Source organism: Neolamprologus brichardi, chromosome 1 (assembly GCF_056152115.1).
Source record: "Neolamprologus brichardi isolate AB-2024 chromosome 1, ASM5615211v1, whole genome shotgun sequence".
NCBI classification, from domain to species: domain Eukaryota; kingdom Metazoa; phylum Chordata; class Actinopteri; order Cichliformes; family Cichlidae; genus Neolamprologus; species Neolamprologus brichardi.
This window is the reverse complement of record NC_142104.1, coordinates 7553891-7578951: the sequence shown is the minus strand read 5'-3', so window position 1 is coordinate 7578951 and position 25061 is coordinate 7553891. Positions and strand designations below refer to the sequence as shown.

General features: G+C 39.1%; 1 protein-coding gene across 1 annotated transcript; it reads left to right on the top strand.

The window, feature by feature from the left end:
- Positions 1–102: 102 nt before the first annotated feature.
- LOC102789041 (aminopeptidase N-like) lies at positions 103–23176 on the top strand. The gene is made up of 21 exons (XM_087846002.1): positions 103–193; positions 9733–10443; positions 11142–11284; positions 11564–11700; positions 11870–11996; positions 12076–12230; positions 12628–12741; positions 12860–13003; positions 13346–13411; positions 13593–13658; positions 13769–13944; positions 14260–14336; positions 14467–14600; positions 17606–17661; positions 17738–17885; positions 17995–18086; positions 18179–18289; positions 19380–19547; positions 20406–20546; positions 20790–20871; positions 21000–23176. Exons 2-21 carry the CDS (start codon positions 9839–9841, stop codon positions 21150–21152), a joined length of 2895 nt encoding a protein of 964 aa, XP_087702128.1. The 5' UTR covers positions 103–193; positions 9733–9838; the 3' UTR covers positions 21153–23176.
- The last annotated feature ends 1885 nt before the right edge of the window (positions 23177–25061 follow it).

The window sequence follows — 25061 nt, the reverse complement described above, 5'->3', positions numbered from 1 at the left end:
TTTGGGGCATAGAGGAGATTGTTCCCTCCCTACATCTCTAGAGAAACCTGTCATAGCTCTTGCCACCTCCTACCTCAGTTCTCCCAGATGCCGACTGCAAGTCTTTAAGCCTGGGATCATTCCAGCTCAACTTAAACGTCTTTTGTGGACTTAATTCCGGGCGAGCGGTGGACATGCAGCTACACAAGGTTTGGTAGGTACTGTTTTCTACATCTTTAGTAAAAATATGACCAAAGAGACCAGTCCTGTTGATCCAGTCTTTTTTTTTTCTAAGAAAAGTAACATTAGTTGTCCTTTGTGCAAGTTTTACAGCCATCTGGTAAATTGTTGCACTGCTTTTTCCCTTAGAGCTTCTGTGCAGCAAGAAGTTGGTGTAATTGTTCACAAATGGTCTCTGAATGGATCAAAGGCAGACTTTTCGCTGTGAAGTACAGTCTTGTGATGCCGTTTAAGAAAATCCATGATACTTTGAGTTACGCTGCTCTTACGCTGCAAACCAAAAGTATGCAACGGCAACTCGGTTTGCAGTGAGTGCAAAGTAAATACTTTAGTACAGCAGCTGTGAGATAAATCAGTGTTTGGCTTTAGTGGCTGTGATGTGGATTTATTAGTCATCTGTTAACATCCAGCATGGGCTGTTCTGGATGTAAACTCTGCAGCCCCCATAAACTGACTGTAGCTTATCTGTACAGCGTGGAAGTGAGTAAACACAGAGTTGATAGTGTCAGTCACAGGTTCACGAACAGGTGGAATGATTGCATGAGTGCTAAAAGGTATTTTTACCTTTAAATGTCTGAGATAAGTCGAAATTTATTGATGGATAATGATAAATCTTGTTAAAAAAAGCTGAAGGTTAAAGTGTGATAGGACACGGATGGAGCACACAAAAAAGAAGGTGCGCTGTCCTGCATTTCCCAGTTAATCACATGATAGATAAAAGACGTTCTTCTGTGGCTCTTCAAAAAGAATACACAGCACTTACAGAGAATGTAAGCGGGAGGCCTTTTAAAAATCACACCACGAAACGCGCCTTGTCACATTGCTTTTTCACGGTCATTTTATTACTCCATGAAAATCTGTGACTTTGCCCTCCCCACGATAAACATTCCCACTCCGGCTCTCAGTTGGCAAAGAGGAACGTTCTCGTGATTTGTTTGGATTATATTTCTTATTAAATTGGTCTAAAGTGACTGTAAGTGGATTTATTTGAAAGACTGATGATTAAAATTCATTCCCCTGATTGATTTCACAGACATTTGATTTACCTTCCACTGCTGAAATGGGAAAGAATAGACTTTATTACCTGTTGTTTGAAAATTATATTTCTATTCAACATTGTTTATAAGTTAGCACCAACAAAGAAGCCGAGCCGTATGCTATAAAACTTTTCCGTCATTAAAACGTAACACATTGTGCGATTTTGAAGCTTTATGCTGTAATGATAGCAATACCAATAAAAAACAACAAACAAAAACAAACAAACAATGTATAAAAGCTTTATTTCATTAAATCTATATTCTTTCTAATACCCTGCAGGGTGCAACTCCACTGTTTGCTAAATTAAATCAGATAACCTAGAAGTCTATGACAATATGTTGTTTTTATGACTCCAATCTATGGTTTTAAGTCTTATTAAACATCACATGTCGGGACTGAGAAGTTGCTACCGTACGAGCATATAGTTTTTTCCTGGAAAATTCACCTTTGTCATATCCAGTTTTATCACAGCAAGGTGCTGATATACTCACAGCTCCACAACTGTCCACATGTCACTCTCAATATAAATATGAATAGTCACACAAACACCTCCCAGTGACTGTAAATAATCAAACTCATGCTCCCAAACAAGCTTTGTAAATTCCACACGCTGGATAAAACAATTTCTGTGACCTACCCAAACCCTCGATTGAATATTTATTCAACACAACGCTAAGCCTTCCAAAGCCACAGTTGTAAACTGCATAATGGGGACGCAATAATATTTTATAAATTCTTCTGGTTATTTCCATCGATACATTCAGCTCTTGCGGCTTGCTGTTTCGCCATCAGCACCTTTTCTTTGGCGCCTAAGAAGCACTGCTCCATTTCTCTGCCACTAAAAAGGTATTCCATTAATAACACAAGAAATAAGCTCTGAAAGAGATATAGACAATAATAATTTGAGTGCATTATTGTTATGTGGCAATGAATGTTCTGTAAAAATAAAATCATCACCAAATTATAATCTTTCTACATGCTGCTGTGTCTTCCAGCCTGAGCTTCTGTTCCTTTTTTGTGTGTAGTCTACAACTATAAGTCAATCTTTCAAAAACAGTAGGCTTTTAGTTCATTTTTGCTGCGTGGGAAAAGCTCAGACATTTGAGAGCAGGCTTTCTAAGCCAGCTCGAAGAATAACTCTCTGTCCTGGCCCGCAGTATTGCATTCCAGTGTATGTTCCTCATGTTCTCCACCTGTAGGTTGTTGAGTTCACATACCACTGACTGCAGTGGGTCTTTGCATACTCAAGGAACCCACTGATATTTTAAATCAATTGAAGTAAGCGGGGTAAGCGTTTATCGTTGTTTCCCCTCTCTTGGTCTATAAACTTTTTGCCTGTCCCGTTTGGCTCTTTTGCCATCAGAATTATTGTCTAAAGACGAAGAAAGATGCCCAACGGATTTACTTTACCAAATTGACCATCCCAGCCTTGCCGTAATGGTCCATTTGATTCACCTTTTATTGTTTATTTTATTTTCACTTGCTGAATACGGGACAGACTTGACTGGGGGAAAGAAAGGGGAGAAAGAAAGAGGGAAAGAAAAACAGCTGAGAAGAGGAAGGGGGAAAGGGCAAAAAACAAAAACCAACAGAATAAGCAGACAAAAAAAACCCATATCGATCACCTGGATCACCTGTTGAGAAAGAAAAAAGAAAACAAGCAAAAGAAAACGAGAGTAATAGAATAAACAACATCACAGTGATATATGGGAATATGACAGTAAATACTAAATATTAAACATTATTGTGCAGCACGTAAGATCGACAGCGCACAGTGTGCTTTGAGGTAGGAGCCAAAAAGGGTGTAGTTTGTGTGTGTGATCACCCGTGTGTACACCTGTGAGCATCTCATTTCTAAAGAAGCTGAATCATCATGACGCGGATGTTATCATGGCTTTGGACTCACCTTCTGATGAGTGTTACAAGCTATCGTTACAATGGGCGATGGATTATTATCAACCATCAGTTATGTCATTCTTAATTAGATGTGTGTGAACAAACCGAAGACACAGCTCTGTGTATACTTAACTGGAGGAAGATACAACTGATCTTTGTTAACACTTCACATCCAAACTAAACTAAGCTAAATAACACAAGCAGAGAGAGTGGCAAGTTAAGACTAAAATGTGTTTGTTCAAAATGAACAATAGCATCTTAAATAATGATGGTTTAATACACACTTAACACCATGACTCATTTCCAATCACTTACTCGCTTTTATGACTGATTGGAAAGTTAGTCATTATGGCCTAGGTCAGCTTTTCTAACAAGTAAACAGATAAAATTGGCTCGGATGTCATCCTGTAATGGGTATCAAATTTAAGTCAAAGTCCAAGTCATAAATAAAACTTTCACACACAACACTGATGTATTTCTTCGAATACAAAAACGAAACTATTAACCTTCAACTTAAAATATAAACCTCATGTGAAGAATTTACCGTTATCATGGTGTTATAATGGTATGATAGATTCCAAGACAAGGTATTTTTTGTACACAAAACTCCATTCAGCCATCAATTTCTTTTAAAACTTATCCAATCTAGCGTTGCAGTGTGCTACAGCCTATCTGTGCTACAGCCTATCTGTGCTACAGCCTATCTCAGCTGTCACACTGCAACAGCCAAAAACTGGTGTACAACCTGGACTAACTGCCAGGCTGTCACAGGGCTAACACATAGAGAACTGCAGGAGGGAGCCAGAGTTTACACATATAAGTACAGGGAAGTCACACAAAAGGCCCGAGCTGGCTGGTGGATTCAAACCCAGGTGACAGCGCTAATCACCAACTACCTTTATTAAAAAAAGATACAATTGAAAGCATATATATCATATATAATATATGCATATATATAATATAAATAAATGTAAAAAAAAACTATAAAACAACCTCATATATAGATATAAAATACTCTTAGATATAAAAGCCTTCTTAACACAGAACAAGTCATGAGATATTTAACACATCTGTCACGGCGGGGTACGCTGCTGCGTTTTGTTGCACGGACCCAAAAACAGACACCGAAGGAAAGAACTGCGTTCTCAGCAAAAGAAGAAGCTTTCTGGCCAATTCTGGCCAAACACATGAACTAAACCAAAAACGAGACCAAGTCTACATGAAGATAAACAGACAAGTTCGTTTGACATGAACTAAGACTATGACTTGAACTATGATTTTGACTGTGACTAAAACTGTGACTATGACTAGATAACATGAAGGAAAATGGGCAGACGTCCTGACAGCGAACAGTTATAGAAAAAGGACTTAAATACGCACACATGAGGTGATATGGGGAAGTGGACACACATGAGGAAACAGATGACTAGAATGAACATAATGACGCACAGAGAAATGAACACGGTGAGACGCAGACATGACAACATTAACCGTGCAGATATAAAACATGACAGGCAAGACACTCAACAACAAGGGGAACTTTAACACAGGGGTGAATACCCAAGGGACTCTAAATGAACGAAGAAGTACAACTGAGGAACCTAGGTGCTAATGCCAAAAAGACTAAAAATAAATAATGAATTAAAAAAAACCAAGAAAACTTAAAGTGCTAGGTTACACGACCCAGGACTGTGACAACATCATGATGATCCTGTGTTTCAGGACACTCTGATGAGCAGTCACATGGACATGCTGTCAGACCGTTCATTATGAAATAAATAACTACATGGCCAGGTTTTTGGTTTGGTACAAGTCATAAGTGACACAGAGTGCTTTGACTTCGGGTTGTATTCTGTTTGTTTGTTCACTAGCAGATATAAGTAGACTCAATTTCACTTAAAATACCGATAATGTGAGAAGATTCTGAAAGAAAATAGTCTCTTTTCTATATCTTTCTATATCTCTTCACTCTTTAACTGGTAAACAAGGTATTATTACTTCTATTGCTAGTTGTGATGTCTAAATAGTACAGAGGTGTTATTGTTACACTACTCTCTTTCATTTCTCTCTTTCATTTTCAAGTCAAAACCTGGTGAAGCAGACAGAATTAATAGAAAAATCTTATATTCACTTTCATTTATAACTGTTACCCTGTTACACTTTATGAACTGTTGTGCCAAGACTCCATAAAACTCGGGATACAAAGTCTTCCATGGAAAGAATCAGCTGTAAATATTGAGAAATTATTGATAACAGGTTCATTAGAGTGTTTTTATGATGTCACGGCATATCTACCAGTGTAGAGGTGAAGGCTGTCTGATCTCCTACTGTTAAATATTAATGACACAAATGGAAATGAGTTAATGACAAAGTGAAGTGGGAAAAGTTACTACATGGAAATATATATTTGAAAGCTTAAAGCCAAAATGGACAGTCCAATATTAAAAAGGAGCTCAAATAAATACCTGAGGCATTCTTTAATATACAGCAAGTACCAGTTAATATGGTTTCTGTCATGGTCCTGAGTCATGTGACCCATTGTTGAGTTTTATGTATCTTTTGTATTCATTTATGCTTTAGCTTAGTTCGTCTAGTTAATTTCTAGGGTGCTGTTTAGCCCTTTGTTTCTTAGTTGTTTATGTCATCTCCCTGTACTCAGTCTCCCTGGTTCGTGCGTCTACCTGTCATGCGTCATGTCTGTGTGGTTATGTTTAGTTCATGTCATGTTTAATCTCCATGTTTCCTGTTTTACTTTGAAAGTCTGTATTCAATGTCAGTGTATTTAGTTTCACTTCTCCTGTCCTATCTTTAGGTTCATGTGTGTCAGCTGTGCTCCCATGTGTGGCCACTTCCCCTGATCATCCCTCATGTGTATGTTTCATGCAGTCTGTGTAGCGTCGTCAATGGCTGTATCCCAATTTAGGGTCTGCATCCTTAAAGGCTGCATTTTAAGGCCGATTACGTCACAGCGACACAACGAAGGCTGTCCCAATTCGAAGGCTGCTCGAAATGCGGCCCTCAAATGCGTCCTTCATTTCCCTGAATTTTAAGGACGTGGTGGTGTAGACTTCGTGGCCCAACATATCCCCGAATGCATAGCGCAGTGGTGGGTGTGGATAATTTATAATAAAAAAAAAAACAGCGGATGAGGGGCACCCGAAGAGTAACTTAGTAAACTAAGTACTGAATATTATGTCACTTATTTATGTGCAAATGTTTAATAACGAAGAACATTAAAACATTACTGTTGGCCACATGTCGGCAAAGTTATGTGACATTAGTGACGTTTGTACTAACTTGGTTTTAAAGCCTTTACTTTAAAATATACGCCGTTCAATAGCTGACCTTAATCAGAGAATGATCAAAGCTCATGTAGAAACAAACAAACAAATGAACAAAAGATTTTCTCCTTCATTTCTGTCAAACAAAGCTGTATGAAACGTTTCCAGCTGTTAGTATCATGGTTGCTAGGCAACCTGGGCAGCGCAACGGAGGCTAGACCGTCCCATTTCACAAGCCTCGCACTTCCGGCCTTAGCGGTCTTTAAGTACGCGGCCCTTGAGGATCGTTGAGGCTGCGTACTTTTAGGCTGCAGACCCTGAATTGGGATACAGTCTGTGTTTCCCACCCTCCATGTCCTCACGGCCAGTCTTCGGCATGGTTTTCTGAGTTTTCATAGTTTATCAGTATCCATTTCCCAGTTTAGTTTAGCTCAGTTTTGTCACGGTATTTCTGCTTTGTTTGAGACCTGTCTTCAGCCATAATAAAGGCTCGCTTTCAGTTTAAGTTACTCCGGTCTACTCTCTTGTTCGCACCTGGGTCCACCACACGCACCACCGTACGGTCTGTCTCCTCAGATCGTGACAGTTTCTTTTTTTTCCTCCTGTGTTTCCAGTCTTTGTGCTAAGCTTGGCCTACCTATAGTTTTGTTCCCTGCACCCACATAAGGATGCAGGGTAACAGCGATTTTGAAGCCACTTGGCCCGACCTGTAGAGGACTTAGCACGATCCTGTTGAGAGCTGACAATATATCTACTTACTTTAGCATTTTAGCAACACATGTTGTGCCAGCTGAGGTTTTGTGTAACCTACTTTTGAGTCTTCTTTTAACCCTGTTTTAATTATTGTGCAGTTCTTGCTTCATATAAGGTTAAATGTCACTTTTTGCACTGTACACATTTTGTGTTTGTTATCTTAGTTTTCTCTTCTGTCCTCTTTGTATTGTCTTAGACTGTTTTCTGTAAAGCATCTTGTGACTCTTGTCTGTGAAAAAATAATGTTTCCTTGTTTGCTAACTGGCCACTGGCCCAATTTCATGTTTACTGTACACACATGAGTATTCTGTCAGTTTCTTTAGAAAGTGAACAAGCATATTTACCAAAATGCTTTTGAATTTAGATGACTATAAGGCAAGATTACAGTCTTTGGAAACGTATGATAATATTCACAGAGGTTGTGACAGAGAAAAATTCCTTTTTCAGTAAAAACATCACAAAAGGTCATGGCGATGAGACAGGATTCTGTGGATTTGTGGTGAAGAAAAGAAAGGAGTAGGTTTGTGTGATTATAGGCCTGAAAGACAGGATGATATGAATAAATGAGATATGGTGAAAACAATTCATTGGAAAGGCATTCTTGTTTACAAAGAGGCTAAATTACTAACTTTTGCAGGTAGTGCAGGAAAACCTGCTGGTTGCCTGCTAAAAATACAGAGAATTCAGAGTGAAGAGTTGAACCGTTTGATGCAAATAATGTAGGGAGATAGGATGCACTGGTCTGCATGCAGAGTGCTTTATGATACTGATGAGGCAAGGAAGAGACGTAGCTGGAAGGTTATCTAACAGAACAAGCTGAACTGAATTGGCAGCTAATGAGTGTTCTTTGTCGTGTCAGGAGTAACAGGAACTGGGATGACACTTTTGATTTCAGCAACATCTTTTGGTAAAATTAGAAAGAATTCAGAGTTGAAGTTGGATGCATGCTGCTACTTCCTAACCAAACAGGAGTTAACAAGAAGGAATACAGGAGCTACACATCTCGTTGTCTGTAGGTGAAGTTTTAAAAATAACAAGAACTTCTTCTCATTATCTCTGACTCATTTAAAATAATCACTGATAGAGTTTTAGGCAATTTTGGTTACCTTTTTGTTGGTTAAAAACAAAAAGGTCAATTTTGGGTAATGTCTGAAATTTGGAAGGACAGAAGAACCCCAATCGGGTACTACCTGGATTCAGGTAGAAGCTGGATTTGTGGTCTTTTCTAGGGTTGGTCCTTGACTGGATCAGCTTTCCATTTTCTGACCATAGACAGTAGACAGGTTAAAAGCTGGATGTAGCCATGGTGATATTACCCACTGGTCTAATTTTTGCTTTTTGAACATGTATTGTTATCTTTTTGGCCACTGCCACGTTTTGTAGCCAGAACTTACCTTGTATTGATGAAAGAGTGGTGTTATTTATCATATAAATTTAGCAAGCTACATTTATAAACTGTATGGGTGCCAGGCACAGACAGATATTGGTCTAATAAGTACTATGAGCTCATTAAACACTAGAATTTTATTCAAACTGAAGCAAAAATTTCTTAGGCGGTCTTTAACTTGCAGCAAATGATGATATCGGTCAGGTAATCCATTAACAACAGAGTGAAAAGGTCCAGTTTAATTAATCAGCTTCAAGTGATACCCACAAGAACTGCAGGTTTTTTTTTCCACTTGCACACTGGCTTCATTTTTTTTATCTTCAGCGGTTCACAGAGATTGACTTTGACCCAAACTACCCCAACCATCAATTACAGCAGACGGTTCCTCCCTTTTCCTCCCGTCCTGTTTTCTTCAGCTCGATGATCGAATAGCACTGATGTTTTGATAGTGTGGGAAAACGGAAAAGACTCAGAAAATAGAACAGGAATAGTTTGAATTTATCCACAGAAAAGCTAAAGGCACTCAAAAGATGAGCTCTGGCTTAATGCTTCATAATTCAGCTTGCTGCCTTTGTGACAATATTTACCCCCAATATTTCTCAGATGATTTTTTTTTAACGTTATAGTACCACTGATCATTTTCGTTGTGATACATAAAGTTGTTTTTCGGATCGACTTGTGATGCTGAAACATTTTTGTTTTGCATGAGACCAGCGCAAAACACCAAAGCCAAGAAGTCTGAGTAACAACACCTTCAACCCTTAGGTGTCTTTTTCAGTGTTTAACCCGCTGCCTGCAGGATGAGGAATAATGATACATTTTTCAAGTAGTACTACTGAGAACTGTTTTATGAGCCCCATATTGTTATGAGCCACCTTCATGGAATGCAAATATAAATTTAAAAGCAAAAAGGTTTTTTCACAGATTTGTTTTTGTTCACACAAAGTGAAGTGCTGTTTGGAGACCAGTTTGGAAGTCTGGTTTTTATAATGCATCACAGAAATGGAATGATTTATTAATGTTACATAACTCTTTCAAAACAGTAACTATGAAACTACATGGCTTGTTAAGCATCCTTGACGTTTATTACAAAAATAAAGATGCCAAGTTATGGATTAAATGGCTGAGGTTTTCTTGTTTTTCCTCTTTTTTTGGCAGGTGCCATGTAAATAGCTCACCCATTAACTGAGAAGGAGGAGTTCTGCCGTGCTGACATAAACAGACTGAGACCCCTCTGATGCCTGCATTGACCTTCTGATCAGACATGGGGAAAGTCTACTACATAAGTAAAAATGTGGGCCTCGGGATGCTTGTACTCACGGTCTGTGGACTGGCTACAATTATAGCTCTTTCTGTTGCTTACGACAAGGAAAAGTCCAAGAATCAAGGTAACGTAGGAGATGGAGCATCAGATAGCACCAGTACAACTACACCCAGCACCACCCCTGACACCCCAAAGGAACCCTGGGACCACTACAGACTTCCAGATTCCCTCATCCCCGTCTCTTACAATGTGACCCTGTGGCCACGACTGAAGCCCAATGCAGAGGGCTTGTACATCTTCACTGGACGTTCAACAGTAATTTTTAAATGTGTGAAAGAAACAGACCTCATCATCATCCACTCCAGGAAACTCAACTTTACTACCTTCTTTGGGCACCACGCTAAACTGAGCAGCCAGGGTGAGGCCCCAGTGCCCACTATACTGAATTCTTGGCTTGTGAAGAAAACTGAGTTTCTGGTTATTCAGCTAGGCAGCAGATTATCGGCGGGAGAATCCTATTCACTTCACACAGAATTTCTCGGGGAGCTGGCGGATGACCTGGAGGGCTTCTACAGGAGTGAATATGTTGAGGATGGCGTAAAGAAGTAAGACTTGTCAACACATTCTTATTCCACGGTGTCAAATACTGCTGTTCTGTCAGATGCTGCTGGTGAGATATTGGGTTCTTTTTGGAGAGCAAACATGTCAACGTTAGGAGGTTGCAATCACAGAGCTGTCAGACAGGTAACCACTGTTAGCTTTATGTTTTGAACCTGTTCTCTGCTTATGGTTTTACTCACTAGCTACATTTCAAGGTCAAGATTAAGGTCATATTTGTCATTTAACATGCACATTTTCATTATCGCAAAAATTTCTACTCCTTCCAGTGGACGGGTCAGATTTGAGTGAAAGCTGCAGAATGAGTCTTTACCCAAACTGTATGTGAAAGTCATATTTGTCGTTCTCAGTAGATTGCAGTTTTCATCACTGCAGTTTTCAGCAATACAGCCAATCAATCAAATGTAGACATATCACTTTCTTTTTGTACTTCACACAATACAGTAACTTGTGAATTATGATTGTTAGCTGGATGAATGACTGTGTTATCGATGTTTATTTAATATGTGATGATTTGTGTCTGATATTTAGTGAATCACATGCAAACACCAAATGAGATTGTGCATAATTTTAAGATGCCAGTTTCTGTGATAAAGCTGCAGTATTATTTTCGTAATGTTTCTCTGAAGGCTTTTGGATTGTTGGTGAATGTTTTCCATTAATGTTTATTTCCAATGTTTTGCAGAGTTGTTGCTACCTCACAAATGCAGGCAACGTACGCCAGGAAAAGCTTTCCTTGCTTTGATGAACCAGCCATGAAAGCAGTCTTTAGTGTCACGATCATTCACTCACGAGACACTGTGGCTCTGTCCAATGGCAAGGAAAAGGGTTCGTTGGATAAACAAAACCATTTCAGTTTTTTTTTTCAGTGCAAATGGAAAGTGTAAAATGGAAAAACAAGCTCAAAATGAGAATAGATATCATGTTGTAAGTAGTAGGTAATGTGATTGTTTCATAAACCAGTGAATGTGGAAAAGCCAATGACTGTTTTATTCAGTCATTGGTTGTAACTAATAAAAAACACCTTGTCCAAGTTATTGAAGTAAATAAGTAACTAAACACTGTTCATGCTAACAGAGTGTTTAATATTTTTCTCTGCCTGCACAGAAGCTTCAGAGGCTGTCATTGACGGTGTGGCTGTCAAAATTACAACATTTGAGCCCACGCGGAAAATGTCAACATATCTACTGGCATTCATCGTCAGCGACTTTGTTCCCATTGAGTCAAACCAAAATGATTTGTTGGTAAGAAACCTGGATTACATATTCACTTAAATCCCCAGTGAGGCCAGGATCCAAAAAGCATTTCCCAGCTTATATGTTCCCAAACATGATCTTGGAAAATTAAAACAAGCATGAAATGGTAAGGAGCACGGCTTTTTTTGGACTCAAAGATTTAAATTACTTTTTGCAGATTCGAATCTGGGCTCGGAGAAAAGCAATAGATGATGGGCAGGGGAGCTATGCTCTCAATGTTACGGGACCCATCCTGAGGTTTTATGAGCATTATTACAACACATCATATCCTCTCTCCAAGTCAGGTAGACCATTTTGCTAAATCACTTCATTTCAATGATCTCCCTAAGCACAGCATGTTTTTTTAACCCTTCGTCTCCACAGATCAGATCGCTTTGCCCGACTTCCACGCTGGAGCAATGGAGAACTGGGGTCTGGTCACATACAGGGAAACGGCCCTGCTCTATGACCCCATCCTTTCCTCCACTGGAAACAAAGAGAGGGTCTCAACTGTGATTGCCCACGAACTCGCACACATGGTATAGCATTGGTTTTTAACCCAGACAGTCTCTTTTCTCAAAGCTTTAGGCATCACAAACTAAAGCAACATTATATTATGAAATGAACGTGATTGCAGCAAAGTCCCCCTCCTTCACTCATCAAGCACTGTAAAAACAAATCTACTTGTGTTACTCCCTTTTGCAAGAGCAGATGACAAATCGTGATAGTGGAGTAATTTCACCCTCCTCTCGACACATAATAACAGATGGGAAAACCTGTGGTTTGAAATGTTTTAATCCCCTGCTGATTCGGTTATTGTGTTGCTTGGATGTGACTGATAGTGCTAATGTTGGCCAAAGTCTAGGTTCATGGAAACGTTAATTCCCTGGTCATGGCAGAAATGCTCATCTGTGTACTCCTCGTGTGTTTATTTAGTGGTTTGGAAATCTGGTAACTCTGCGATGGTGGAATGACTTGTGGTTAAACGAGGGGTTTGCATCATATGTTGAGTACCTCGGAGTCGACTACGCCGAGCCCACCTGGAACATTGTAAGAGACGTGCTTGCATCTCCACAGACAGCAAAGTTCGATACAGTTCTTAACAGATGTACACTTTTGTGTCACAGATTGGTAACTTTCTTGGTTCTCTTTCTCTGCTCGGCTGCAGAAAGATCACATCATCCTTTATGATGTTCAGAAGGTGTTTGCTGTGGACGCCTTGGCCTTCTCTCACCCACTGTCACGTGGAGAAGAGGAAGTCAATGAGCCCGCTCAGATCAGTGAAATGTTCAACACTATCTCTTACAGCAAGGTCTGCTCCTCCTATAATTTTACACAACATTTTATGCAAGTTGATTCACAGAAATTAAGTATGTATTCTACATTATCACCCACATTTGCAGACAATATAGCCAGATTTGAAGCCCTTTTGATTTTAAACTCATGTTTATTAAATTATATTACTTTGTGTTCAGCTAATTTGCAGTAAAACGCTCAGTTTTCCCAATTCACTCAGTCTTCCTGCGTCCGTGTGATTCATATCGCACCATCAGGACAGCAACTCGTTTTAATGTTTGCTTTGTGATTTGTGGAAAATCCCTTTCCGTTATGCGAAACTCAAGCTCACCAAATTCTGGCGGTTTGTTTTTCCAAGGGTGCAGCAGTGCTAAGGATGCTGTCAGAGTTTCTCACCGAGCCCGTGTTTGCTAGAGGACTCGGTGTGAGTATATCGTCACTTCATCTCTGCTGCCGTAATGTGTGTGCGACTGTCAGCAGACTAGGAATTAATGATGCTGTGTCTGTGGTTATTTAAGCCAAAAAATGTTTCCTGGTAAATTCACACTATATTCCTTTCCTCGTGATTGCATCATATGATCCTCATCTCCGTTTTGTGTCTTCAGTCTTACCTGAACACATTCGCTTTTGGTAACACTGTATATACAGACCTGTGGGATCATCTCCAACAGGTTGGTTAACCTGCATGACTTCACTGGTATTGTGTTTTTTGGGTGTGTGTGTGTGCAATTATCTTAATTTCCTGCTACCTGTGTGTGTGTGTGTGTGTGTGTGTTGTCAGGCAGTTGAAAACACACCAGGAATACATATTCCACACTCTGTGGAAAATATCATGAACCGCTGGACTCTCCAGATGGGCTACCCAGTCGTCACTGTTGACACCCGGACAGGAAGTGTCACACAGAAACACTTCCTGTTGGATCCAGACTCTACAGTGGACAGACCCTCTCAGTTCAAGTAGGAAACTGTTTAACCTTGTGGTGCAAGTTTCACTCAGATGAGAAATGAAGGGATTTAGGTTGCACTTACACATATGTGCTTTAGGCTCCTGGTTCTCGTTCACATTGAAGGGGCTGATGTCGTGTGTTGCTGACATGAGATGTGACTCTGATTTGTTTGTGTTTCTTCTGCCTAAGCTGATTTTTTTCCGACAGCAGCCAATAAGAATCTGATGTATTAATCCAGTGTACCCACCAGCAGTGAAATCGTAATATGGAAATGACAAACAATAAATTATCTTTATTCTTTTCCCATTATGTCTTTTCTGTCTAGTTACACCTGGTATGTCCCTATCAAATGGATGAAGAGGGGTGTGCAGCAGCCACAATACTGGCTCCTACAAAAAACAGGTTCACTCATATCATGGTGCTGTATTAGTTCTGCATACAGACTAAAAAACAAGACATTTCCTACTAGATTAGTTGGTTTAACCACAGCTCATTAAATTAATCAAATCTTTCTTTTCTTTTGTTTAACTAGACACTCATATTCCGATGAGAGTGTCAGGACAGGACTGGGTACTCGCAAACACAAATGTATCTGGATACTTCAGGGTGAACTACGATCCTGATAACTGGGACCGTCTCCTTTCCGTGCTCAACACCAACCACCAGGTGAGTCACGAGTGTTTTCCTGTTTGTGCTTTATGTCCACATTTAGATGGTATGACAACTAAAGACTGTACAACGGCTATTCAAATAACCAAAACTGGATGGAATAGGTGCATAAAAATAAAACCAAACTAAACTAAAATAATAAAACAAAATAAGATAAAAAAATTTAAGAAACAAATTTACTCCAACTATATCTATGAAATTCCCCTAGTTTCTGTTGCCTATGTTTAAGGTCGGTTTGTGCTGGATTAGGTCAGCGACAAAGTGTCATGGTTCTGAGTCGGTGACCCAGTGTTTTTGATTTTGTACTCTTATTTTTGATATTATGAATTATGACATTTTGTGTTTTGGTTTCCCAGGGTTTATCCTGTGCTCCCTCTGTTTTCCGTCGTCCCTGCCTGTGTATCCCCTCTAGTGTAGTCAGGTCTCTGTGTTAAGCCCGCGTCCCTGAGTCTGTGTTTTTGCGTGTGTGCTTCCTATTTTATTTTGAAGGTCCGTGTCTGATCTCAGTGTGTTCAGTTTATGCTTCCTTGTCTCGTCAGTTCTGATTTCTCCCAGCTGTGCTCTCCTTCTGTGTCTCATTCCCCTCGTTACTTCCCAGTGTATTTAACCCTGTGTTTCTCTGAGTCAGTGTCGTGTCGTCCCTCTTGCTGTGTGGATCTCACTGTGAGTTTTAGTTTGTTGTTTCCCAGTTTAGTTTACTTTGTATGCCTGTTTTTCTGTGACCAGCAAATAAAGCTGTGGTTTTGAGTTCATCCCTTGAGTCTGTGAGTCCTGCATTTTGAGTCCTCATCTCCTGCCTGCCACATGGCGTTTCATGACACAAAGACTTTCTGCTGTGACTGGTTATTATACTTTTAGCTGTATCTTACACTTTCCTGACAATAGCACTGCAGCCCTAACCTTTTACAGATACCACGTGATAAAGGTCTGGGTACTCTTGAACCAGTATTAGCCGGTCTTCAACCTGCCCCTGTTGTTCTGTTCTGTGTGCCATCTTATTGCACTGATATGAAAATAGCACAACAATTGTGTATTTAACAGTATCAAGTGAGAATTATGTGTGCTGTCTCCTGTTAAGGCTCTCCAGACTCCTTTGCCTGAAGCAAACACAGTATTATCAGTAGTATGAATGTACTTCAAGGGTGTTTTTTCCTGCTGTCCTTCATGTGAGAAAGGATAATCATCTAAAACTATATCTCATGAAATTGACTGAGGTTCATGTGTTAAATGGCTAAAGGCAGACAGCACTAGACTAGGCAAAGAATCTTAAAAACACAATAACTGCACAAAAACTCCAAGTTAAAAGTCTTAGCAGAAAAAAGATATTTGGTACAATCTATGCATTTTTGCCACATTTACACACTGAGCTGTAGACAATTTGAACTGCTTTCAGTATGTGTAACTCTTGGCTTTTGACTAAATTTTTTTCTTTGAGTGCACCGATCAAAGTTTGTTGTGGAAGACGAGACAAGAGCTGAATTTGTTACATTTCAGAAACGTATCAGCTGTCAAATGATGATATTTGCTGCTTTTTCTGTCAGTTATTTGAGCTCTGAGACTACACTCACTGACCACTTTGTTGAGTACACCCGTTCTGCACTTTAATGCAACTATCAGATCCACAGCCACATGGGAGCAACTCTTTGCATTTAGGCATGGTGGAAATAGAACTGAGCATCTAAATCTAAATGATTTAAGGGATTTTGAGAAGGTCGTTGTGACACACGACCCACAGATGGACACTTCTGCGTTTGAGAGTTTAACGGTGCTTTATTTACAGTCGTGAATTTCCCTGCGGTTTCTGGCTCCTGCCCCGGACGCAGCCACTCCGTCACTCCCTGTTGTCCCTCTTGCTCCTTCTCACTGCAAGACATAAGAAAAGTCTCTCCTCATCAAGTCAGTTCCAGGCACCTGCTCCTTCCCGCATCAGCGCCGTCCTGTGAGCTCACTGCGTCTCCCCTCCTCTGCAGCAGGCCAAAGAACACGCCCACGCCACAGGCATGCTTCTTAGTGTCAGATGGGCTGGTCTAAGTGTTTCAGAAACTGGTGATCTACTGGGATTTTCCCACACATGTGTCTCTATGATTTACAGAGAATGGTCAGAAAGAGAAAACATTCAGTGAGCGGTAGCTCTCTGGGTGAAAATGCCTTGCTGATACTAGAGGGCTGCTTTGAGATTGAAAAGTAACAGAAGAGCATTTCAATACACACAAAACACTAAAGAAGCAAAAGGCCAAACTTGGTACCTCTACCATCAATTATGAACAGGAAACCAAGGCCTTGATGTAAGTCTTAATTTCTGCTACAGTATTCAGATGGTAGGGTCAGAATTTGTGATGAACAACATGAAAGCATGGATCATGCTGCTTTGGATTAACGGTTCAGACTGGTGCTGGTGGTATAAGCTGGTAGTGGTGTGAGGGATATTTTCTTGGCACATTTTGGACCCATTAGAAGCAACCAAGTGTTATTTAAATGCCACAGCTTACCTGAGTATTGCTGCTGACAATGTCCATCCATCTCCTCATGGCTGCTTTCGGCAGTATAAGACGCCAATTTACAAAGCTGAGATCATCTCAAATTGATTTCTTTAACATGACAATGAGTTCATAGTACTTTTTAGGTCGGTACCCAAGCGTGTAAAATCACAATCAGTCACAATCTAAGTCATCCAGGCTACCCTTCAGTGGCAAAGCAATTTAAAAAAACCAAGCAGTAAAGTCAACAATCTCACTTTTAGCTACCAGGCAACCTTTGTGAATGCCTTTTCAACTGCTGGAGTGCAAAACAAACAAACACATGAGAACAGAGAGTCCTTCCAGCTGATCTGATAAAGCCCAAGGTTTCAGAGCTGATTTTGACAGAAATATGTTGGCTTTGTTCAATGTCATTTTTCATATTGCATTTTCAGTGTATTACATTTCATAATTTTATATTTAAATTAAATTGTTTTGTCTTGTACTCTTTGTTGCCTTTGCATGTGACTTTTTTCTTTCTTTCAGGCTGTATCAATCATCAACAGGGCACAAATTATCGATGATGCATTCAATTTAGCAAGGTAAAGACAAAGAAAAATCTTAAGTTAAAGTATTAAACAGTTATGTGTGAAAAAGCATCCTTTTCTTTTTCCCCAGAGCCAAAATAATCAGCACCACGCTGGCTCTGAGAACTACCAAATACCTGTCAAAAGAGCGAGACTACATCCCCTGGGAGTCAGCTTTGAGAAACCTCAACTACTATATTCTCATGTTTGACCGCAATGAAGTCTACGGAGTTTTGCAGGTTAGCCCTACTTTAGTTTACATGCTAATTATTATTCTTGCCTATTGTGAGTGTTTAAAGTAAAAGAGTCAACTGACTGGAAAAAAACTAACTCTAACTTTTATTTTAGGCATACCTTAAGAAACAAATACAACCTCTATTTGAGCATTTCAAGACAATTACATCTAACTGGACAAGAGTACCTACAGGACACACCGACCAGTAAGGGCTCTTTTAAACACAGATTTTTGATATAAAATCAAAAAGCTAAGATTTTGTATATATTGTTTGTCTCTGTAAAAAAATTTTCTCAGGTATAATCAGATAAATGCTATTGGGATAGCCTGCCGTGCGGGAGTGGAAGGCTGTAGGGAGCTTATAAAAAGCTGGTACAGAGAGTGGATGAAAAATCCAAGTCGCAACCCGTGAGTACAAAGTAGTTTCAATCTGTTCTTTTGAGCCCATGAAAGTTCTCATTAAGGCTTTTATATCTGTCTTTTACTACTCAGTCTTGGCAAATCTTGGCAGTCACAGGTGTTTTTGGGGTTAGGTGGTTATGATGCAGCTCATAACCAGCAGATTTTAGAAACAAGACCTGTAATTAGTGTAATGGGTCAGTTCAATATCAGGACAGTAAGGGCATGTGCAATACTGGGGCTTGTGCAATATAATTGATGTTCTGTCCCAAGTAAAAGATTAAAAAACGGTTCATAATAATTTAGTATTAAAATGTCATATTTCATCTGTGGTAATTTATGTTAAAAAAGAGAATCATTTAGTTAAAAATATGTTCTATACAGTCAGCATTAGTTTTTCTGTATCTTATTTTGAAGGAGTAATCTGTGTTCGCAATGCATTGTGGGAAGCAGGCGCTGCAGTCAGTTGGGAAAAAGCATTGTACAGAAAACCTGCCTATCTGTGTGTTTGTTCTAGTATAATGTGATCACTGTTTTTGTCCTTGTCACATGACCTGTAACTAGTGTCTCTGTATGCTTTTACTAACTTGTGTTTAACACCAACCTGCCAGAGGTTCTGCAGATGGAAATTAGCCCAAGGCTATAATCTGGCATATTTACATTTGTTAAAATGTTCATTAATATGTATTGCCCCTCTTTCTAAATAAAATAAATAAATACATTTAAATTAATGCATCTTCATAGTTACAAATCCAGCAGATCATGACATGCAAGAAGATATGTCATTCCCATGCTGACCTCAGACATGCCACACTTTGTCAGACATTGACAATTTACAATTGTCCAAAGACTCTTGCCCTGGCCACTGCAAGAGCAGTAAGGAATTTAGAGCGGTGTGAGAATGAATATTTCTTATAATCTGCCATAATTCAGACCTCTTAAATTTGACTGGTGTTTACTGTTTACAAAACTGTTAAATAGCTAGCGACCTATATGCCAAGTATGTCTGTGTGTGTGCATTCAGAGAGAGGGAGAGGAGTGAGCCAGTGTTCTAGGATTCATTTGAAATTCATTGCATAATCTTGTTTACGTTCACCAGGATCCATCCCAACTTGAAAAGCACCGTTTATTGCTACGCCATAGCCTTTGGTGGTGTGGCAGAGTGGGACTTTGCCTGGAACATGTTCAAGAATGCTACTCTGGCATCTGAAGCGTCCAGGCTCAGGTCTGCACTGGCCTGCAGCAAAATACCTTGGCTTTTGAACAGGTGTGTTGTGGAAGTATAGTAATGTATTAGCAATGTAAATGCTTTTCAAAGAAGCTAAACTGGTTGTTTATTCAGAATGAAACTCAGTTAATATATCGAGTATTTGAACACAGAGAAAGAGACCCTGCTTTGCAGCATAAGAGCAATTATAGCAATTAAATCTTAATGACAGAACCATTAAAAACAGTAAATGTAACACTGTGAACTGGCGGTGAAGAGATTCGCATCATAGCAGAAGAACAAGTGTGTCGAACTGAGCTTTCCACATTGGCTTGTACTCTATTTACCACCCATCATGGTGCTATCTAAACAGTACTATTTTAATTATATCCTCACAAACAAATAAATCCTGCTTGTGGATGCTGGCCACCAAGCGTGTTTTTATCTTGTCTGGGATGAGTTTGTTTTTATGCAGTCCCATAAACTCATCAACAAATGCACGGTAATTCATTTTTAATCAGTTTGTCAGTTCGATCAGTAAGCGAGTGGGTTACGCTCCCTAAGGACTCCTTTCCAAATAATGAGGGTGGCCATGCAAATTAAAGAAAGCCTTTAGCAGCCCCCCCACACCTCCAAGATATTAATCTGTGTGTTATTGCCTATAAATGTGCTATAATTATGTTAAATATTAATGTGGTCACAATAGAAAATAGTTCCCATATACCATTAATGCTACTTTATCTCCTGGTCTCTGGTTGTTGATTCCCTCCCTTATAGTTTAGTGCTGCATAAATAAAACTGAATTAAACTGAGCAATATCTATAACAGGCATTGTGCAGTCACAACTTTGAACGATCTCAGATATTTTCCATTTTCCCTCGGAAATAATCGTTGCATGTGGGTATATCGTTGACTCAGGTATCTGGAGTACACACTAGACCCAACTAAGATCCGTAAGCAAGACGCCCCCTCTACCATCCAGAATATTGCCCGAAATGTTGTGGGGATGCCGCTAGCGTGGAACTTCGTCAATGCTAGATGGAGTTACATCTTCCAACAGTGAGAGCTCTATCCTTTTGTTTCTAAATAGTCAATACTCACAAGGTAATTGTTAAAGACAGAAAAGAATTTTAAAAGCTGAATTTAACAGCAGGATTTAAGTAGTAATCACATTTCTTTAGGTGCAAATCCTGCTGTTTTTTTCACTTACTTGCCCAGTTTGAGTTTTCAAGCATGACTACCTACCTATTCCTAATTCCTTCTGCTGAACTACAGCTTTTTTTCCTTTTCTTTTCTTTTTAGATATGGAAAAGGATCATTTTCCTTCTCTAATCTTGTCAGTGGAATCACACAGAGATTCTCTACAGAGTATGAGTTACAGGAGGTATGAAAACAACAAAACCACAACCACACAGAAAAACACAGAATTTCCCTTTGGGCATTTGGGAGAAAATAAATACAACGATTGCTAAAATTCTGATTTTGTCTGTTTGTATTTGCTCTTCTCTCCAGCTTAAAAGATTCAAAGAAGAAAACCTCAGTGTTGGCTTTGGTTCTGCCACCATTGCCCTAGAGCAGGCCATAGAGAAAACAACGGCTAACATCAAGTGGGTGACAGAAAACAAAGCTGAAGTGCAGCGGTGGTTTGCTCAGGAGTCCACGTGAGAACACCAAAAGCCACCACAGTCCTTTTTTCAGTACTGACAGTGATATGTAATTAATGAAAATCACTATAATCATCGGTAACAACAAAAGCCTTTTCTCTTGACAAATGCACAAGGACTGTTTAACTGTTGTCACACAATAGCCCACTTAACATCAGCTTTAGTGCAAGGGAAGGGAAGAGACCAAGACAGCGTGTTTGTTTTCTACATAGTTTACATTATAAGTTGATGCTTATCATGATTTATACTATTACCTAAGGCAGTAAATTTAATGTAGCGCAGTAGAGGCAGAGATTAATGGCAGCAATTCTACAAGTGGTTAAAATCTGTTGACGACAGCTGTTTTCATGCATGTGCTTGAACTTTCCTAGACAGAGGTGCATGGGAGAAATGTCTGATGTGGTGGGATCAGACATTAAACAGTCTCTATCCTGCCAACGTCCTAGTACAAAGTGCATATGATGTGCGGTTGAAGCCATGGTAGAATTATACTTAAAATAATTCACTGAATTACAGCAAGTGCTGACCGCTAAACACAATAAAGTATTTCCAGAAGTAAGAGCACATCTAAAGTTGTGTGCTTCCTGTCACCTGGGGAAAAGGACAGCTTTAGACAAATGACCTCATTCACAAAATTTTAATTTTATCATGTGATTGTTTGCTTCCATCATGTGACATCATGTGTCACACCAACACTGTCCTCCTCCTTCCCTGCATCCATAAACCTCCTCTATGCTTTTCTTCTTCTCCTGCTGCTTGGCAGCTCTATATATTTAACATCCTTTGTCCAATATATCCACTGTCTCTCCTCTGTACATGCCCAAACCATCTCAGCCTTCCTTCTCTAACTTTACAACACCAACCAAAAATAATGGACACCTTTTAGGTGAAGGGTTTCAGGCATGGTTCCCTGGGAGGAGACTTGCGAACACCTTGGTAGCCCTCCTGAAGAGCTGGAGGAGGGGACTGGGGGTTTATGCTTCAGCAGCTACACTGTAACCGTAACTACACATCAGGCTGATGCAGCTCACAACTATTGAGATTGTCCAGTTCAGCACTGTCGATTCCTCCCATGCATTTCTGGCTACTTTTTTACTACATTTTTTTTTTTAATTCATCAGCGAAAGAATAACATTGTGTCAATACAAGAAATAATGATCATAGCACCAATGTAAGGGCTCACAAACTTCAGCAAATTGTTGCAGGGAGATTGCTAAAACTATCTGAATGGATGTGAAGGAAGGTCCAAAGAAGTGGTTATGTTTGCCCCAGAAACAAAGAGTGAGGGGGAAAAGTCTCAGTATTTCAAAGTAAATGCCAGCAGCTACAAACTGTTTCAGCGATAAACATTTTACTAATCAAGTTTAATTTTTTTTAAACCATCATCATTCTCAAGTAGACATTTTGGAAAGGTGTGGGTTTTCTGATTTCCTCCTCAGATGCTGTTGTTTTATTTTCCTTAGTTGTCAAATTCATCAGCTTTTTTGCTTTCCTTACAACACCTTCATGGCTCCTCCATGATTGCCATTGAGATAAACAATTTTCTTCCTTACAAAGAGAGGTGACAACATGCAGATAACAAGCACAAACCCATCCATTTAAAATCATTCTGATTCTCCAGATGATTCCCCACACTTGTGTTTATCAATAAGAATCATTTATCCTGATTCATAAGCCAGTCACAACTGTCTAGCAATCAGGCAAAGATCTCTTACCTGGATCTGATTCAGGTGTATGATGAGGGCGCACTCAGTTACTGTGCTCCTGTTCTTTGGAGCAAGCCGGCTGCTGACCTGAGATCAGTTATATCTGCGCTGACGTTCAAAAACAAACTCCAAATCTCTTTGTTCACACAGGCCTGCACTCAATAACTAAGCCTGTTTTTACGTGTTTATCTTCTGTGTTAAGCACACTGAGCTTACATGTATATATTTTCCAAAGTTCATGTGTGAAAACAGCTTGCCTTTAATCCAAACTTCATGTCACATTTCAAACTGATTTCCCATGAATAAACTTGCATTTGTACCTGTTCTTGGTGTGTTTATTGCAAACGGGCAGTAACTCTAGATTCATCTTTTCTTCCCATCGTTGTTTACTGACAATTTCTGCAGCTTTTTTGAGTTTTTAATTGTAGTGGATGAGTTTACATTTAGAATAATAGTACATGTTTCATTACGCATTTTGGCTTTTTTAAACTTGTTACATTTTTAATCACCTGCCAAGTCAAAATAAAAGACCTGCAAACCCTAAAGAGTTAACATAGATGAATGGAGTCATTTTTACCCAAGGAGCATTGACAGGTTAAAAACTTTCCCATAAAATATCTCATTAGAAACATAATAGGTCATAAGAAGGGTTGTTTTTCTAAGCTGAGCGCTTGGATGAACTTTCCCTGTCAGGATAATCTCACTGCAGGTCTAATCCTGACAATACAAGCTCGTACGTTTAGCCGCAGCAATGTAATCAGATGGAAAACAGAGTATGTGATCAGAGTCTTTTCCGATATATTTTTAAAAGGAATCATCTGCCGGCTGCCTGAAATGCTTTTGTTACTTTTTCTGTGTAATTACAGTCTTACTGGAAGCCTCAGCATCTGTCAAAAAAGATATATGGGATAAAGATATCAAATTAGTCATTCTTGTTTCTACTCGTTTGAAACAGATGTTACACTTCAAGGTGAAAAGATAAGGTTAATAAAACATTATTCACTTTCCTTTTACACGCTATTGATTTTTTAACTCATATAGAGTCTGTTTATAATGACGGTGAAGCTGCTTATATTCAATTTAATTAAATTAATTTAATTTCTTACTTAGCTTAATTTTAATTACTAAACGAACAAAAGAACAGGACAATTTAGGATAAGAGCGGAACAAACAATGTATGCAAATAATGACAACAACAATGATAATAATTATGATAATAATCATTATCATCTTCTTCTTATAGTCATGGTCGTCATATGATCATCTCGGGCACATGCGGCGTATTCCTGCATCTGTAATGTAGTGCATTATACAATATCTACAATATCCACACAATAAAGATGGGAATACAAATGGAAAATTGATATAATATAACATTATAGTATTAACGTAATTGTAATAGTAATAATACCTCTATCATGAAATACTTAGAACACAGGTGTGCTGGAGAAATGCCAGTAAACATAACATTGACTTTATCAAGACAAGACACAACAAGTCCAGAAGTATCTGCAGTTCTAGCTTTGACATCAGTGCTTGTGTAATAGCTTCCCATGTTATTTGTACGCAGTCATTGTTGGCTCAAATCTGAGAAAGTCCCAGCTGATTCAGTAAGTATTTCCCTTTATCATCAAAGTTACAGGACATATTTATTCTGGTTAAGCAGCCACTTTGCTCAAAGTTTGGAGGACAACAAGATAGTTGGATCCACAGGTGAAAAGGAAACTGAAACCAGTGACTTGATGCTAAGTAAATTCAAGGTACGAAAAATGTTCTACTGTTTGTGTTTCTAGCTGAAGGTTTAGAGTTGCAATGTATTTTTAGTCATTTTTATGCCTGTGTGTGTGTGCGCACTTTGTTTAACCATTTCAATCATGAAGTATGAAAAAAGCAAGACTATCCGAAGTGATATGCATCAAAAAATGTTTTTGGTTTTTTGCGAAAACTACTTTAAAATAGAAAAAAAAGGATAGAGAAAGAAGATTTTTTTTCGCTTTTCTTCAGAAGAGAGGGTTGAGAGTAGTGTTTGGGTTATCACTTTAGATCTCACACTTAAGACCACCCACACAGCAAAACTCATTCATAAGATGATCAAGAGAACGTTGCCAAATATCTAAACGTGAAAGATGAAAAACCTTTGAAGAACATGTCTAAACGTTTAAAAGTTTAAGGACACTTCACATTAGATGACCACCAGAACGTTT